Genomic DNA, 19146 nt, shown 5'->3' with positions numbered 1-19146 from the left:
ACTCTCAATCTCAACCACCTATATCAGGAGACATGGAGATGCATTGAGTATTCTTTCATATTGATAATAATAAGCTTAATGTAGATTGTTCATATGAAGATTTCTGAGCTGTAAATCATGTTATCAGCATATCAAATTCACAATTGGTATAGTTTTAGTAGCCTAATAATTATGTAGGCTACATAAAAAAATAGCATCTTCCTAAAGCATGACTGGACAGTTCAGAAATGATCAAATGTTCAAACCTGTAGTCTTTTCCACAGACCACATCCTTAGGATGTAAGCTTTTAGAAAATACATGGTTTAGGTGGTTGAATCAGTTTCCCTAAAGCCCCAAAAAGTATCAGCCATAGCCTCCTCCATTTACCAATACCGAATTTATTGTTCATGGGCAACATACTAATATGGAGAGATGGACGTGTCTCTTGTCTCATTAGATAACTCATTAGATAACATCCTAAGGGTATAAGCTTTCAGAGGATATATGGTTTTAATGGTTGAATCAGTTTTGCCTTCATGTTACAGACTAACATGTAGCAATAAAATTCTGCGAATTGCCAAAATTACAAGTTGAGCAACCTTATTTAATTTGGAAGATAATTCTGAAATAAAGTTTTTTTTTTCTTCTTTTTTTCAGTCGTTAGAAAAACTAGCATGTTAGCTAAGGTTAACTCGAGATGAGCTCAAGGTTGTTATGGCAATAAATAAAAAAAAACACCAGCAATTTATTTTGTAGCAACTTGGAAAAAACATCCTTGTCATCTCTTTCTGCCTGAAACAGACGCCTCGGTCTGAACACAGCCAAAAGCACAACATATTTCAGACCAAGATTAAGAAATCAACAAATGCTGTTCCACTTGTAATGGGTAAATAAAGTATGGTATTGCCTAGTGCTGGATGTTGGTAAAAAGCTTGCTTATCTAGCTAGCTATAATCATAATGTTTGCAGAAGGATCTTTGTGACTTAACTAATGCTATTGTAGTCAGAGAATGTCTCATAAGGGTGCTTTGGCCATTGAAGGGAAAACTTGGCAACTTTGACTTACTTTCTTCTTCCTCGAAAAAACCCTCCTTATGTCCATCTCGTATGGTGCTAGCAGCAAGCGCTATGCGTCAATCAAAGAGTATGGGAGCTGAATCTGCGTGCGTGATGCTGTTTTTCTAGAAAACGTGGAGTGGAATTTTATTGCTATGGGTATTCTCCCTACTGATAAAGTGGAACGGATTTGATTGTGAAGCAATGGAAAGATCGCTGGACTTACAGTGGGGGGGACGTGACCCCCCCAAGTTACATAACGGCGACGCCCATTATTATTAGGCAGATTCAGATTCTCAAACCATACCACCACACAAAATGTCAGCACTGACTCAATAAAAGTTCTATAAAACTGTCATCATTTTGGTGTACACCTTAAAAGAGTTCATTTTCTCAAGAAATAAAGACATTGCTGTACCTTTTTTGAAATGGCATCTGTGTTGTTCTGAAAGCACAGCCTGTTATCAAACACCGTACCCAGATATTTATAATTCTCAACCAAATCAATCTCAATCCCCTCAATAGTTGTGAATCGGGGAATGGGAACCGACCACCTAAAGTCGATAATTATATCCTTGGTCTTTGACGAATTCAGTTTAAGGTGAAACTCCTTACACCATGATACAAAGTCATTGACAACCAGCCCATGATCCATATCTCCTCCCTTCAGCAAGCTGACTATGACTGTCATCTGCAAACTTTATGATGTTTCTATTCTCAAACTTACTCTGGCAACTATTTGTGTACAGCATATAAAGAAGAGGAGAGAGTACACAACCTTGGGGTGAGCCAGTGGATGAATGGAGCTTGTCTGAAAGGACGCCATTAACTCTCACACACTGTGATCTTTCTGTCCAATAATCCAATCCATCCAATAATATTCATATCAAGATTAAAGTCAGAAATACGTTTCTCTACTAGCAAGTGTGGTTGAATAGTGTTAAAAGCAGAAGAAACATCAATGAACAGAAGTCTGGCACGAGTTAGTGGGCCCTCAAGGTGATGATACAAGCTGTTCAGCAGCATCAGAGAGGCATCCTCCACACCCCTACCAGCTCTATAAGCAAACTGCAGAGGATCCAGAGAACCCTGGATCTGCTGCCTAACACCCGTCCTACCACTTTCTTTAAAACCTCCATAAGTAAAGATGTAAGTGCTACCGGTCTGAAATCATTTAGGACTTTGGTTTCGTACACTTAGCGACAGGGACAATAATTGAATGTTTCCAGATTTCTGGAATCTTTTGTAACTCCAGAGATTTCATAAAAATAACCTGAAAAACATAGCAGAGCTGATCAGCACAAGTCTTTAGTACTTTGCCACAGATCTTATCAGGGCCTGGGCTCTTCCTACTGTTGGTGTGCCTAAACAGTTTTACAACCAAGTCAACATCAATGGTCCATGTTTGACTCGACTTACTCTTCCACCTCATCTTGTCTATCTGTTCATTAAAATCTTGTTTATCAAACCTTAAATAAAAATCATTCAAACCATCAGCCAATTGGCTATCAGAATTAAAAACGTCCAGACTGACTGCCTTATTACTCCTTACATGACATCCAATCATCTTGTTCATGCCATTCCAAGCAGTTCTTAGATTATTACTTTTAAATTCTGTCTCTATTTTGTCTCTATTTGGGCATGAGACATACTGATAAAACTGAAAATGATAATGTGCCCTTTAGTTTACAATGGTTAAAATCTCCCATAATAAAATTGTGGGAATCTGGAGATATAGATTGCAGTCCTTGTGTCACTTTAAATATTAATTCAGCTGCTGCTTTGGCGTTTGCTTTAGGATGTATATAGACCACCATAACAAACAATTGAGGGAATTCCCTCGGAAGGTAGCCGGGCCAAAGCGACACAGAGAGTAACTGTCTGCTAGACAGACTCGTTTTCTTACTGTAAAGTTGCTACACCATCTGCAGTTTATATACAAACAAACGCCCCCTCCTTTAGCCTTCCCCGTTACCTCACAGTCACAATCAAGTCGAATAGGAGTCCCAAAACCATCAATTTCCAGTGAAGAATCCGTCTCCATGTGTGTGAGCCAAGTTTCCGTCAGCGGCATAATACAGGCTTCTCCAAATTCCAGATGCTTGACCTTCGCTTTCAACTCGTCAATTTTACTTCTTAGAGGCTGCGCATTAAATAGTATCATTGAAGGCAGAGGGATGCGATTATTTCGTAGTTGTTTACTAATCCGCCTCCGAACACCACCTCCTCTTCCACATTTCCTAACATTAACTTTCCCAGGCTTGTATCCTCGTATATACATCCTATCATGGGGCATCGCATCTGGTTCCAATACACCGAATGACAAATTTGTCTTTAAAGTAATCAGGTGTTTGTCTGTTCCATTGAAGCCCCAAGAGAAACTCCAGAGAAAACTGAATTCTGAATTCTGTTTGTTTAGGAATGGAGGCGGCCCAAAGCGAAATTTAGAGTGAGAATAATTGCCAACATAAAAAGGACCTCCATAATTAGCGACCTTGCACAACAATCGTCCGTATCAAACAGTTAACGTTTTAGGAGTTAAAAAATCCCAAATGAATACAATAAGCAAAAAAACAAGAAGACGCTCGGACGCACAAAACCTGCTACTGGTCGCCACATAAGCAGCGCCCCCCCCCCCCCCCCCCCTCAGACAATGAGTGCTGTTGGCCGTGTTGCGTCTTTGCTCCGCAGCTTCACCCGTTGTAAACCAAACAAACAATCAGCGTGCAGCTCATCTAGATATTCATGAGCATACCATAAAAGGATAAATAAATGGGCCAAATTCAATGGAAGCATCAGGGGGCCCCCTCCTTGAGTCACCACCTTACCGCGGTGGAGGGGTTTGCGTGTCCTAGTGATCCTGGAAGCTATGTTGTCGGGGGCTTTATGCCCCTGGTAGGGTCTCCCAAGGCAAACAGGTTCCAGGTGAAAGACCAGACAAAGCGTGGCTCAAAAAAACAACCATGAAGAAACACAACAATGGTTCTCAGTTGCCCCTGCCCGGAAGCGGGTCACCCCCCTGGAGCCAGGCCCGGGGGTGGGGCTCGATGGCGAGCGCCTGGTGGCCGGGCCTTTTCCCATGGGGCCCGGTCGGGCACAGCCCAAAGAGACAACGTGGGACCCTCTTCCAGTGGGCTCACCATCCGCAGGAGGGGTCATGGGGGTCGGGTGCTGTGTGAGACGGGCGGCGGCCGAAGGCGGGGGCCTTGGCGGTCCGATCCTCGGCTGCAGAAGCTAGCTTTAGGGACGTGGAACGTCACCTCGCTGGCGGGAAAGGAGCCTGAGCTGGTGCGCGAGGTAGAGAGTTTCCGGCTAGATATAGTCGGCCTCGCCTCGACGCACAGCACGGGCTCCGGAACCAGTCTCCTTGAGAGGGGCTGGACTCTCTTCCACTCTGGAGTTGCCCTTGGTGAGAGGCGTCGAGCTGGGGTGGGAATACTTGTTTCCCCTCGGTTCGGTGCCTGTACATTGGGGTTCACCCCGGTGGATGAGAGGGTAGCCTCCCTCCACCTTCGGGTGGGGGGACGGGTCCTCACTGTCGTTTGTGCTTATGCACCAAACGGCAGCTCAGAGTACCCACCCTTTTTGGAGTCTCTGGAGGGGGTGCTGGAAAGCGCTCCTCCCGGGGATTCCCTCGTCCTCCTGGGGGACTTCAATGCTCATGTGGGCAATGACAGTTAGACCTGGAGGGGCGTGATTGGGAGGAACGGCCCCCCCGATCTGAACCCGAGTGGTGTTCTGTTGTTGGACTTCTGTGCTAAACACGGCTTGTCCATAACGAACACCATGTTCAAGCATAAGGGTGTCCATATGTGCACCTGGCACCAGGACACCCGAGGTCTCAGTTCGATGATCGACTTCGTAGTCGTGTCGTCGGACTTGAGGCCGCATGTCTTGGACACTCGGGTGAGGAGAGGGGCGGAGCTGTCAACTGATCACCACCTGGTGGTGAGTTGGCTCCGATGGTGGGGGAGGACGCCGGTCAGGCCTGGCAGGCCCAAACGTAATGTGAGGGTCTGCTGGGAACGGCTGGCGGAACCCTCTGTCAGAAGGAGCTTCAACTCCCACCTCCGGGAGAGCTTCGATCATGTCTCGGGGGGGGCCGGGGACATTGAGTCCGAATGGGCCATGTTCCGGGCCTCCATTGTTGAAGCGGCTGACCGGAGCTGCAGCCGCAAGGCGGCCGGTGCATGTCGCGGCGGTAACCCTCGGACCCGGCGGTGGACTCCGGAGGTGAGGGATGCCGTCAAGCTGAAGAAGGAGGCCTATCGGGCTTTATTGGCTGGTAGGACTCCTGAGGCAGCTGATGTGTACCGGCAGGCCAAGCGGAACGCGGCTTTGGCGGTCGCGGAGGCAAAAACCCGGGCATGGGAGGAGTTCGGCGAGGCCATGGAGAATGACTTCCGAACGGCTTCAAAAAGGTTCTGGACCACCATCCGGCGACTCAGGAGGGGGAAGCAGTGCTCTGTCAACACTGTATACGGTGGGGACGGTGCGCTGCTGACTTCGACGGGGGACGTCCTGGATCGGTGGAAGGAATACTTTGAAGACCTCCTTAATTCCACCAACACGCTTTCCGACGTGGAGGCAGAGTCTGAGGACATTGGGGGGGGCCCTTCTATCTCTGGGGCCGAGGTCGCTTGAAAAGCTCCGCGGTGGCAGGGCCCCTGGGGTGGACGAGGTCCGCCCGGAGTTCCTTAAGGCTCTGGATGTTGTAGGGCTGTCTTGGTTGACACGACTCTGCAACATCGCGTGGACATCGGGGATAGTGCCTCTGGACTGGCAGACCGTGGTGGTTCCCCTCTTTAAAAAGGGGGACCGGAGGGTGTGCTCCAAGTTTAGGGGGATCACACTCCTCAGCCTCCCTGGGAGGATTGTCGAACCTCGGATTCAGGAGGAGCAATGTGGTTTTCGTCCTGGCCGTGGAACAGTGGACCAGCTCTATACCCTCCGCGGAATCCTGGAGGGTACATGGGAGTTCGCCCAACCAGTCTACACATGTTTTGTGGATTTGGAAAAGGCGTTCGACCGTGTCCCTCGGGGGCTCATGTGGGGGGTGCTCTGAGAGTACGGGGTACCGGATTCCCTGATCGGGGCTGTCCGGTCCCTGTACGACCGGTGCCAGAGTTTGGTCCGCATTGCCGGTAGTAAGTCGAACTTGTTTCCGGTGAGGGTTGGACTCCGCCAGGGCTGCCCTATGTCACCGATTCTGTTCATTACCTATATGGACAGGATTTCTAGGCGCAGCCAGGGTGTTGAGGGGGTCCGGTTTGGTGACCTCAGGATCGGGTCGCTGCTTTTTGCAGATGATGTGGTCCTGTTGGCTTCATCGGGCCGTGACCTTCAGCTCTCACTGGAGCGGTTCGCAACCGAATGTGACGCGGCTGGGATGCGAATCAGCACCTCCAAATCTGAGGCCATGGTTATCGACCGGAAAAGGGTGGAGTGCCATCTCCGGGTCGGGGAGGAGATCCTGAACCAAGAGGAGGAGTTCAAGAATCTCGGGGTCTTGTTCACGAGTGAGGGAAGAATGGAGCGCGAGGTCGACAGGCGGATCGGTGCGGCGTCCGCAGTGATGCGGGCTCTGCATCGGTCCGTCGTGGTGAAGAAGGAGCTGAGTCGAAAGGCGAAGCTCTCTATTTACCAGTCGATCTACGTTCCTACCCTCACCTATGGTCACAAACTATGGGTAGTGACCGAAAGAACGAGATCGCGAATACAAGCGGCCGAAATGAGCTTTCTCCGCAGGGTGTCCGGGCTCTCCCTTAGAGATAGGGTGAGAAGCTCGGTCATCCGGGAGGGGCTCAGAGTAGAACCGCTGCTCCTCCGCGTCGAGAGGAGCCAGCTGAGGTGGCTCGGGCATCTGATTAGGATGCCTCCTGGACGCCTCCCTGGTGAGGTGTTCCGGGCACGTCCCACTGGGAAGAGGCCCCGGGGAAGACCCAGGACACGCTGGAGGGACTATGTCACTCGGCTGGCCTGGGAACGCCTCGGGGTCCCCCAGGAAGAGGTGGTGGAAGTGGCTGGGGAGAGGGAAGCCTGGGCCTCCCTGCTTAGGTCGTTGCCCCCGCGACCCGATCCCCGGACAAGCGGCAGATGACGACGACGACGACGCATCAGGGGGCATAGAACAGCACCTGGGCCATTTTCAGCCCAACCAATTTTACATACAGTGTGAAATACCCAAAAAACCCAGTCAATCACCCCTTTAAAAGAAGAGGGATGCTTCACAGTGGTGAAAACGTCCCAACTTTTTTGAGACGTGTTGCTGCCATCAAATTCAAAATTACCTTACTTTTTCCTTAAAATGGTACATTTCATCTGTTTAAACATTTGACGTTTTATATTGTGAAACGTGTTTGTAATATAATGAGTTTATGAGATTTGTAAATCATTGTATTCAGTTTTTTATTTTATTCTACACAACGTCCCAAGTTTTTTGGAATGGGGGTTGTATAGTACTAATCCTGTGGCCTGCCAGCAGGCTGTGAAAGGCAAACTGGTTAAATGCAGGCCTTTATGGTGTAAAATAAACTTAAAATTGTGTTAATTTATGATGATTTATATTCATTTGATACGTTCATAGAAAGTTAACTTCAGATAACAGGACAGTCAAAAAGGACATTTAATTTAAAACCTCAAATTCACATGCAGACATAAAAAAAAATGTTGGATCCCATTACTTTTTCAAGCTCATCTCTTACTCAGGCCTCACCCATTCATTCATCAGTTTCACACTTTAATCTTAGTCTGATTTTAAAGATCGTTATCAAAGCGCCAGACATCTTATTTACAACTGGGTATAGATGTGGATGTGTTGCTTACACCTGGTTACCTTAAAGGCCAGACAGACTTTCCAGGCGATGAGCTTTTCCCTGGCATTAAGGATGACAGGGTACCGCACCTCCTTGCCCTCACTGTCCCGCTCAACCTTGCCATCCAAAGCTGGAGACTTCCTGGCCTCTGCATGAGCATAGTCTGGCCCGACAGTGTACACCTGGACACACGTGACACAATCTAGTCAAAAGGAGCTCGTCGGCATTCCATATTGTCCGCTAGAAGCCGTTTTTTGTTTTTATTTTCTTGCATATTACAAAAGTTTACGTTTTGAAGAAGCCAGTCAATATAATAAACAACATGTTTATTACATGCTAGCGTGGTGGTACTAGCTGTAATGTTTCGTATGTAGGCTTTGTTTGTCTGTACAAAGTACGATCCCATCTCCTCTCCTAATCAAGTAGTGAATCGGCAGATTTGGTCTCAAGCCAAGTAGTCTTAAATATAATGTTTCACAAATAGTTGTGTAAACTTTCAAGCATGCGTTTGGTGTACAGTTTTGTCATACGTTCTTTTAAGCCTACATCCACGGACTAAATAGAATGAATAGGCTAATTATGGGTATTGCATTGTGCACAGGCTGATTTTTCTTTGTTTGACCTGGTAAACCATGAATAGGCTACATCTTTCAGGCTGTTTTTGGAAGATGCAATTTGCACCAACAACTTAACACATAACTTGAAACATAATCGGGCCAGGTACAGTGCAATGTAGTCAGTGCAAAAATACTGGGTGATAAAACACATTATCTAAGATCGAGTGCAAATATTATTTTATTTATTTTCTTCACTGCGGCCAGCCTTCAATGCTTATAATGATTAACCCAAAACGACCACACATCTCTGAAGGCGTGAAAAGGTCTGAAATCTTTTAAGCCAATTTTCTGGGCCAGAGCTTTCCAGGTAGCATTCAGCTACACATATCTTCTTCAACTATTTTCAGATTTCAATGACACATAATTTGAAAGCTTACAATCTGCACTTTCACGATCTGTCACCTTTTGACTGGACCGTGTCACACATACACACATTATACATGCTTTTTTTAAATTACTTTTCTAGGAATCTGTAGTTATTCTAATGACTGTTGAAAAGATGTTGAAGATGCCCTGCATTGTTTCATTAAACACTATTTGTATTTTAATGTAAATCATGACACAAACTTTGAGGTGGTGCTCTTAATGGTCACTGAAACGTGGGCATGATCCACATTGTAAAAACTCAGGTGGCTAGTGTCAGTGTCATGACACATCTAGGTACCCATTCAAGAGCAAAAGTAAAATATGTTTCTGCAACTTCAGCTGATATCTGCAGAGCATAACCTATAAATCCGACAATTAACTCCGGAGTCAGGTGGCTGAACGGTGAGGGAATTGGGCTGGTAATCTGAAGGTTGGCAGTTCGATTCCCGGCAGAGTCAAATGACGATGTGTCCTTGGACAAGACACTTCACCCTACTTGCCTCGGGGGGAATGTCCCTGTACTTACTGTAAGTCGCTCTGGATAAAAGCGTCTGCTAAATGACTAAATGTAAATGTAAATGAAGATCATAGCAACTTTACAAGAGATCCCCTAAAGTTTGACAGAAATTTTGAGAACATTGAGTTAAGTACAGTTTAATTTGTAGCTGCAGTGAGATAATGGGGATTTAACTACCTTCACGTCAGTTCCGTCCGTTGGCATGAACTCTTCATAAATGTAGGATCCAGTTTTCCTCACGTTGCTCTCGGGGGAGTAAACACTGCTTCTGCTACCGATCTGGGTAGAGGATGGCAGGAAGAAAAATTACCTGCCTGGTGCAGGTTCAATACTAGCAGCTATGAATCAGGGGCTCAGAACCAAATAGTTTGTATTGCTACGAGGTCGGATAATAAATAAAGCTCCATAACATGACGGAGGGGGGTCTTAGATTTGACAGACGCCACTTTATGCATGCTATTAAATCTGTTATATGATGTCATGGTATCATGGTAATAGCAGTTCAATGTTTGCGTGTGTTCTAACCTTACGGAACAGTCTCTGACTGCCTCCTCCTGCAGAGGTGGGGTAGTAGATGTAGACATTGTGGTCTTCGGCACTCACAGGCTTCTCCACAAAGGGCTTCTGGAAAACCTCTCCGTTTACCTCCACATGGTCTTCCCCTTCCACCAGGTTACACTCTTAAGAAACACAGAGTATGGCACATAAAACAGGTTATCTACAGGGAATACAGACTCAAAAACATGTCACTGCCCATTCATATCCTTAAGATTGCTACATGTAACCAAGTTGAATTGGTTCACTTCACTTCAGTCTAAATACTGCCCACCTGCACCATTGAAGAGCTAGCTTTTCAATAGAGAAGCCGGTTAAAGCGTTTTTAGAGGTGGTCGTCACGTTCACAAGTTTGAACCTGTGTCTGTGTGGGCAATATTGGGAGTAGTGTTGTCACAAAAAACAATACTTCGGTACCAAGTCGGTACTCAAACAAAAAAAACGTTGCAAGATAACAAAAATTGTCACTAGGTAAGGCAAAAAATCTCTAAATCTAGCAACAAAGTTGTTAAATTGGCAACACTGGACAAGCAGCTAATGCTGCAGGGGCTCCACCAAAAGTTGGCAACAAAAAAGTGGAAGAGCCTGTGACAGAACGCAAGGCGTCTGTCACCTCAATTTGTAGCTCTCTGCCGATTCCATGGAACTGACCAGTTTCGGCGGGTGTGGCGGTGTCCTTCCCTGTTGCCGTGTCTGCCAGTGAGGTGGGGGCAAACCAGGGTGCAGGGCGGGGAAAGTGATTTGTGTATTGTGCGCACTGGGGAAGGAAAGCGATCCGGGGAGCAGGGGTGCTCCCTGTTAAAAAATAAATAATGTATATACCCAACCAGTTAAATAGTTATTTAGCACTAGCGTTGCTACCTGCATATCCAGAAATTATTTGTTTGTCGTTGTTGATTTTGTGAAGGTGTGAATCATTTTGGATTAATATTCAATATAATAAAGTTCTGTGTAACGAATTATTAACAAAGGAATTATTTAGAACCCCCCCCCCCCCGCCGCCACAAATAGCTTTCTAATCTGTGGGAAACACTGGGACGTGTTGCCTGAAGGAGCTGAATCTCCACCCCCTCGAATTTAGCAACAACAGCAATACTAGCTAAATCAGTTGCAGATATCAGAGCAGACCTACCTGCAGTCTCTGAGTGTTTTATGTATTAATTACTTTGTCTTTGCATCGTACCAGCTAAGTAACAGAATGCAACCGTCTGTGATCTGACGTAGATAGGTCGCTGTGACGTAGATCAGTCGGGTTTTGGCTCTGCCTATACAAAACCTGAGCTGGTTTTGTAGAGGCAAAACAGAAGAGGAAGTGTTCAACGGTCTAACTCCACATTTCAGTGCGACAAAGTTTTCGAGCTTTGCACATGCTGTCAGGAACTCATTTCACACTTATATAATGTACTGAGAAGCAAATCATGGAATTTGCTTTACAGGATCTTTACATTTAAACTACTGAGCTTCAAAAAACAGCCCATGCTTTGAAACATTGGGCCTTGATATATATATGTATAAAAAAAAACAAATTACAGCAAAATCAAATGACTCAAAGTCGGGAAGGTAGTTTTCATTCAGGACTACTTAGGAAACCTATTAATAACAATGAAACCTCATGAAAGTAAAAGCATTGAGCAAAGTGACTGCCTGTTGTTCCACTGGCACCAACACTGAAACATCTTGGAGGTTTGGTAGGTTGTCTAATGACACTGAGGTGTGACATGCAGGATAGATTCCAGTAGTTTGGCCACTGAGTCAAAGAAGTGAACTCTGCATGCCCAACTAAACTGGTCTACGCATAGGCTACTTGACTCGAGCCGTTTTAACATACTAAAGGTGTTCATGTCCAGTAAGACAATTTGACCCTTCCCTGATACAAGATTAACTGTACATAAACAATAGTTTGCACAACGAAGATGTCAGACTTCATGATGCATTCTGTAAATACAGTGGGGCAAAAAAGTATTTAGTCAGCCACCAATTGTGCAAGTTCTCCCACTTAAAAAGATGAGAGAGGACTGTAATTTTCATCATAGGTATACCTCAACTATGAGTCAAAATGAGAAGAAAAAAAATCCAGAAAATCACTGTCTGGTTTTTAAAGAATTTATTTGCAAATTGAACACTAAGTATTTGGTCAATAACAAATGTTCATCTCAATACTTTGTTATATACCCTTTGTTGGCAATGACAGAGGTCAAACGTTTTCTGTAAGTCTTAACAAGCCAAAGTGATGTTTTTGTATTTTTGTTGAGAACTAAGCTATCATTGCAGCACGTCCAGTCTGAAATCCCACTTGATGGCCAAGCACACAGCGGATGCAAATTCTCTGCCCCCTCGTCAAAGCCAGGCAATTGCAATGTTGTTTTCAATTTAAAAAAAAACATTTGCACTAAGCAATCCGATCCACTTTTCAATGTTGATAAGAGAATCAAAATGAAAAAAAATGATGGGACAAAAATAAATCAATGGACATTTAGAATTAGGGATGCACCAAATCTAGATTTTTGGGGTTCGGCCAAATACCAAATCCACTGGTTAAGATTTGGCCAAATCCAAAACCGAATACCAAATCCTACTCCCATCCTCAGTCCATTAACACAGTAAATGACTGAAAGTACCGCCAAACAACACTATTTCTTCTCTTCCATTTTCACTTTCTCTCAGCCTACTGCATTGAACAGTCTACCTACATAAAAATCTAAGGTTCGGCCAAAACCAAACCCTGTCAAAAAGCTCAATTTTTGGCCGAATCCAAAACCAAATCCTGGATTTGGTGCATCCCTATTTAGAATAGAAACAAATGTGCGATTAATCGCGAGTTAACTATGACATTAATGCGATTAATCACAATAAAATATTTTTATCGTTTGACAGCACTAGTAAAAACGTTTCAGCTAATTCGTCGAAACGACTAGGGAGTCCCAGCCGGGGCTAGCTAGGCAGTTGCCACAGAACAAAGTTATGTAATGTGACGAGAATTTTAAAGTACAAAAAAAACACCAGGAGCACCGACAACCTTGGCGACCCTGCACCTTCCATCATATTTTTTGTTAATGTCTCTGTAAGAAAACAGAGGCATATCGAACAGGACTGGGTAGATAGGTAGATAGATAGATACTCTATTAATCATGTGGGGAAATTCAGGTATCTCTCACAGCTCTCATACCACAACAACCACAGACAATATGTACAGACAACACGATGCAATACAAACAGACAATAAGGCCATGATGTACAGTGTAGATAAGATGCAGTAGCTAGGGTGCTAAGCTGCCCATTACGGAGCCTGCTGGGTACGCAGCTACACAGACGATTTGTTTCTCCTCCATATTGAAACTGAAAGCGAGAAATGTTTACCATGGTTGCTACGTTACGAGAAACAAGAAAACAATCCGATTGGCCATCGCTAGGGAAAATTGCTCATCATTTGCACTAAATTGAGAAAATCTCAACTCGAATTCCTTGCTACCCACAATGCACCATGTTGCTCGCATCGCTGCAGCGCACCGAGTTACTTTAGCCTAACATGTTTTGTGAATACAGCCCGAAACTCCTGAAAGGTCAGTGGTAAACACTTTCTGTTGTGTCAACAGTTGGTCTGCACTGAATAGCTGCCCTTACACTCCATTCCAGACATTGAGAGAGAGAGAGGAATTTAAATAGTTCTCATGAGTGAAGGAGACATTTTTTAAGTAGCAAGTCAGCCCACAATTCAGTCACAGTGTCAAAGATGAAACACAAAAGTTAGGGACTGGATGGCAGGAGAGCCTTACTTTTCTCAATATATTTGTCTTGACACTGCCAAAGCTGCTTAAACCGTTTAAGCTTCAGGAAATAGTCAATAAATACAGGTTACCTTCGATTCTCTGGCCTACCAACAGCAGAATATGTAAACAAATCTGCGCACATACCTTAAATACATGGCTAAAGTAAACAGACATCCTGAGTGAGCCTGAATGGACACTCTCTTTTCTAATGTAGCAGCACAGAGGAAGTTGTTTAAACTTCCCAAAAAAAATTATGGCGAATAATGTGAAAGACGTGTTGTTGTGAGCAAGAAGTCTTGGAGTAGCACAGGCAAGCAGGTAATCATCTTGAGAGTTAAATGCTAACACAATTTTGACTTTAATTGACATAGAGTCATAATAGCCATCCTCAACACTTGCTGCTGTTTTTTGAGGACTTTTCTTATCAAATAATTTTAAATACATAATGAAAGCCCTAAAGACAGACTAACCACAATACAGTGATGGGTGTTATGTGTTCACAAACCTATCAAACACTAACAATATGGTACTGAATCTGTCCCTCAGATTGTTAAGGTATATAATCCTAACCAAACTGGACTTCTTAACCCTGCCTGTCCACTGAACAATTCTCACCAATTGCAAGGCATAAAAGCAAAGTAGGTGTAAGCAAAGTAAGATCATTATACCTTGCTTGAGTTAATGTTGGGATGGGTTGGGAAACCCGGCAACTATCAATACCAACGTTGGTATCAATAGCCTGATTGATAGCGTGATAAGATCGATACTTAAGTTTCATTCCACACTGAGTACACAACTCCCGTTACATCATAGGCTAGTGGTTGTGCAAACAGCGTCTAACTTCGCTCAAACTCACTTTGCCCCTTCCCTGCTAGGCTGAGTTGTTGCCGTGTACGTGCAGTAACACGACTCAGCGGCACACATTAACAGTATTTTTGAGAATAATCGTTGTCCTGTGTTTTATTATGATCACAATCATGAACAATTAATTAAAGGAAACATTTTAAATGTTCATTCAAATATTCATATTGATGATGCATTCACTTAATCAATTATGAGGCATTGCTTTCCCCGACACGAAAGTGTAAATCTTTACAAAAGTAGATAAACTGCTTTTCTAAGCCAAAAGTATTGGTATTGGCAATACTGGTTCGGTATTTACTCCTTGGTATCGGATCTATACCACATCTTGCAGTGTCGCACACTCCTAGCAGCTGTAGATTGAGGCGATAGATTCCTCTAGATTGAAGAGAGCTTGATCGACTGGTGGAGTCTGACTTGGTGACGGGGGACGACGGATTTATTTTGCTGCAGAAAGTTACACCGTAGATAAATGTAAGTATAAATAAATAAATGTAAGTATAAATAAATAAATGTAAGTATAAATAAATAAATGTGAACACATTAAAACGTAAATATATATATATATATATATATATATATACACACACACACAAATACATGTAACATTTATATATTTGGTGTCTCATTTAATTGGTAATTTAGATATTTTGTCTGTCAATTAGGCATTACATTATATAATTAGTCATTTATTTAAGCTTTGTGTTATAATATTTATTTATTTAGTTTTGGCCCCTATAATCCTCCATATTCAACCTCTTTGATCAACCCTGATCAAACGTTACTATGGCTAACGCTCTTTCCTCCCCTTAGCATTGGCATGGGCTATGTTTATTAGGGGTGGGGAGAAACAATCAATTCACATTGGAATCGCGATTCAGTTTTCGAGCAATTAACATTGATTCACAAAGGTCAAAAATATAAATAAATTGTTATGTTGTATATTATTTTTTTATAAAAAAATCGCAAAAAACGTTCATCGATTTTGAATTGAATAGATTTGAATTGAATTGTGAGGTTCCAAAAGATTCCCACCCCTAATGTTTATGATTTATAACGAACTAACATTGACCGAACAATTTCTGTGTCATTAAGTTAGACCGTTTCATTCTCTTAATTGAAACCAATCTCTCATATCAAATTCATAATCCAATTTGTTCATATTATCCATGTTTACATAAATTTTATAAATTATTTGTTAAATATAATTTGCGCAGTAAACGGGACTGCACCCGACTACATCATGTCTTCCCTGCAGCCTTACACCCCACCCGCCACCTACGGTCTTCTTCAGACAACCGCCTGGTGGTCCCACCGCTCAAGACCGCCCAGTCTCAACACAAGCTCTTCTCCTGTCTGGCCCCCCAGTGGTGGAATCAACTCCCCACCTCCATCAGAGACACTGACTGTCTCTCCACCTTCAAGAAAAGGCTCAAGACGCACTTGTTCCGGGAGTACAACGGTACTTAGAAATGGTTTGCTGAACCCAATGATAGTTTCCTCAAGGATCACATGACTACCATAGTTTGAGAACCACTGATCTATTCTAAAACGACCACAACCGCTATACATTGCGGTTTGTGCAAAGACTCTTATCTTCCCTACACCGTCTGTGCTACTAACCCTCTGGTCTGGCGGGGTCTCTGTTGAGAACAGCGTAGCGTGGAAGCAGGATCCCTTCAGCCTTTAGTATCCGATACACCTCTCTCCTGGAATACAGAAATTTTTGTTAGAAGTCATTTGTATTTGTAACAGCCTTTAGTTAGTTGTTACCTTTTACCTTTAATTGTAGAATTGCTTAAGCATTTCAATGGGAACTCTGTAAAGCAAGAGTTATGCAGACTGTTCATTCCTGTTCCTAAACAACAAGATGGCTATTATTACCCCCTCAAAGATATGTTAAGATTCAGGTTCTATGTCGTGGAGTTCCAGCCCCATAGGGGCTCTGCTGCTATTGGTTTACAGCTCTATGTTCACAAAGCCGTTCACAGAAAGCCAAAATGTATCCATTGCCAGGTAGCCTGCCGCTCATTCTCCCAAAAACTTCAGCATGGGTTGACATCCTGAAGCTCAGAAGCAGGCAACTACAATTTCTACAATGCTTAAAGAGCAACCCACATGGCCTTATTTCGATGTCGGCTCATCCACTGCCACCAAAAGCCTTTCTCATGGCTTTCTCGAGGAGGAAGACGACCCATGGTCTTACGGCCTGCATGGCAAGAAGAAGAAGACACCCCAGCCCTTCGTGCCCGCCATGACCAAGCTACGAGACTATGTGGAGGGCTCATGAGATGAACAGTTTTTGACCCACGTCCCAGTGCGAGCATTACTGCTGTTCACAAGAACTGAAGAGCATTCCCCCCTGGAGCAAGGTTTAGTGTCTGCCTTCAACCCGCGATCACCTGTCTGCCTCCCTGCCTCTGCCTCCCTGTGCAGGCTAAAGCTGAATCAACTACGCTTGCTTCTTTTACAAAACGCGCAAGGAAGCAGCATAAAGCACCTGTAGCCTGTGCAGTTTCTTTGGTCTGAGCTATAAATCGAGGAGCTTGCTTAAGGCCCTATGCTCAGAATCTTAGCTGCAGCTGCACGGTTCATGGTCAGTACTACCAGCCAGACTTGGGAGAAATGTCTTCCCGGGATCTTTCTCACATTTGTTGGAGTTTGTGTCACCTTGAAGCTCAATAAACATTTTGCATCAAACTTTGCTGAGTTCCAGTGCTGTTCTTAACTTGGAAAATTGGTTGAAGACGTAGTATATTTTTCACTACACTACTACTTCCGCATCCCAAAGGAGCGTAAGGAAACGACCCTGTGGTGCTCGAGCCACTGGTGATTACTGTTGGACCCGACCTATTCCATTGGAGTGACTTTTGAGTTATTATACACAAGTTCCCATTGGCAGAGGGGTGTCCCACTACCCGGTCTTCACGGATGCGTCTGAAGAGTCTGCCAAGAGGACTCAATCGGAGGGGAGTGAAACCCGCCAAGAGATGTACCACATCAACTTTCTAGAGCTTGAAGTGGTCCGACGGCCCTTTCTCCTCGTTTCCTTAGTGTTGAAGGGTCAAGATGTTCTCCTTCGATCGAACAACATGGTGACAGTAGCTTGCAGTGCCATCTTCCCTTTTCTGGCTCGGGTGGGTTCGAAGGGACTCAATTACTTAATGAATCCCCCGACCATCCTGGAGTCCTGTGGTTCCCAGAGCCTGGTGACGGAGGGGCCTTAGCCTCCTCCTTAATGACGATGATGCACTTTACCAACCCGGACGCATGGTGAACAGCCTTCCGGTGATCAGGGCTCCTCTCATGACCTGGTTACTAAAAGGGACCTTTTTAGGATACAGGGGTCGCAGGGGCTACGCATAAACCAAAAGGAGCAGAGCCCCTATGGGGCAGAGCTCTATGACATGGAACAATGGTTTTGGAGATAACTCCAGTTCTATGAGTGGAGCGGAGCCCCATAGGGTTGCTAGCCCAGCTCGCCCTATTCAACCCCACAGTTTTTCATATTAGTTTTGGGAGAATGAGCGGCAGGCTGACGTCCCCTTTCATAGGGGTCACCAGTCAGTGGATACATTTAGGCTTTTGTGATTGGGTATGTGAAGGTAAACCAATAGGGGCAAACTCCATGGGGCTCTGCTCCCCTCATAGAATTTGAGTTATCGCCATAACCATTGTAGCAAATTGCATGCTCCATGCATTTGGATCTGTTAACAACAAGGTTAAGAACAATAACCATGTATTAGATCTTAAATCACATTTATGTGAATATATAAGTATGAATACCTAATATAGCCTAGACTCATATCAGTCTTTTAAATCTCAACTGCATTTACTGTACTTTCTGAAATTAGAGAGAGACTAGTCTGTGCAGCAAAACTACCCCTTGGGGAAAACGTTAACTTCAGAAACAATAGGACTGATAATAAACTTGCTAGTGTTTTTATTAGAACAGTAATGTGCAACATTTTATTAACCTCAAATACTGAATGCCCATTGTCTAATAAAACAACATATGGTTTTCATTGGGCAGTATATTTGGTTCATATGGTCAAATAATGTTCCTTTAACAACTATCAATGATCTCACCTGTCTTGTATATAATACTGGAGGTCTAGGTCATTGATGACAAAAGGGTTCCTGAGTTTCTCGTAGGCCACTGCCTTATCCAATGGAAAACCTGAAATAATTGGATTAATTTTGTGAATTAGTGTGACTGCAGACAGATGTAAACCACACTTAACAAAAAATAACTTCCTTGTACAAGCAAAGGGAAGGGCTGATTACCATTATCTAATTTGCACATTGTGACCCATAATGGAAGAGGGGTCAAAATCTTTGATTTTTCAAGTTAACTTTCAGGTGTCATGGCAATATACTTTTGATTTCTTGGAGGATTGCATGGTAAAACGGGTGAGGTTTTTAGGTTCACATGCATTCTATATTGATACTATATATATATATACTGCTTGTGTAAGTGTTTGCTTGAGAAACCGTTTGACAGTACCTAATTTGGCACAGGGGTTGAAAAAGAGTACATGTGTACATCATGTGTATTTAAACTTCAAGGTCCCCCAGTTAACCTCTGGTGTCCAGTCAAGAAACCAATATG

The 19146-nt window shown here is 44.0% G+C and overlaps 1 protein-coding gene across 10 annotated transcripts in view; it reads right to left on the bottom strand.

Moving 5' to 3' along the window:
* The window catches only part of ppip5k2 (diphosphoinositol pentakisphosphate kinase 2), a 64156-nt gene that overhangs the window by 30877 nt on the left and 14133 nt on the right, over positions 1–19146 (bottom strand). For all 10 annotated transcript variants that reach the window (XM_084694046.1, XM_084694045.1, XM_084694049.1 and 7 more), the window contains exons 4-8: positions 18624–18714; positions 16158–16243; positions 9877–10031; positions 9529–9630; positions 7872–8033 (exon numbers count right to left, since the gene is read on the bottom strand). In XM_084694046.1, coding sequence (XP_084550172.1) covers positions 7872–8033; positions 9529–9630; positions 9877–10031; positions 16158–16243; positions 18624–18714 — 596 coding nt within the window. The remainder of the gene's footprint in view (positions 1–7871; positions 8034–9528; positions 9631–9876; positions 10032–16157; positions 16244–18623; positions 18715–19146) is intronic.

This window comes from Hypomesus nipponensis, chromosome 27, assembly GCF_054491055.1.
Source record: "Hypomesus nipponensis isolate SF chromosome 27, ASM5449105v1, whole genome shotgun sequence".
Classification (NCBI taxonomy): domain Eukaryota; kingdom Metazoa; phylum Chordata; class Actinopteri; order Osmeriformes; family Osmeridae; genus Hypomesus; species Hypomesus nipponensis.
The sequence above is the reverse complement of the archived record's forward strand: the minus strand, read 5'-3'. Positions and strand labels throughout refer to the sequence as shown.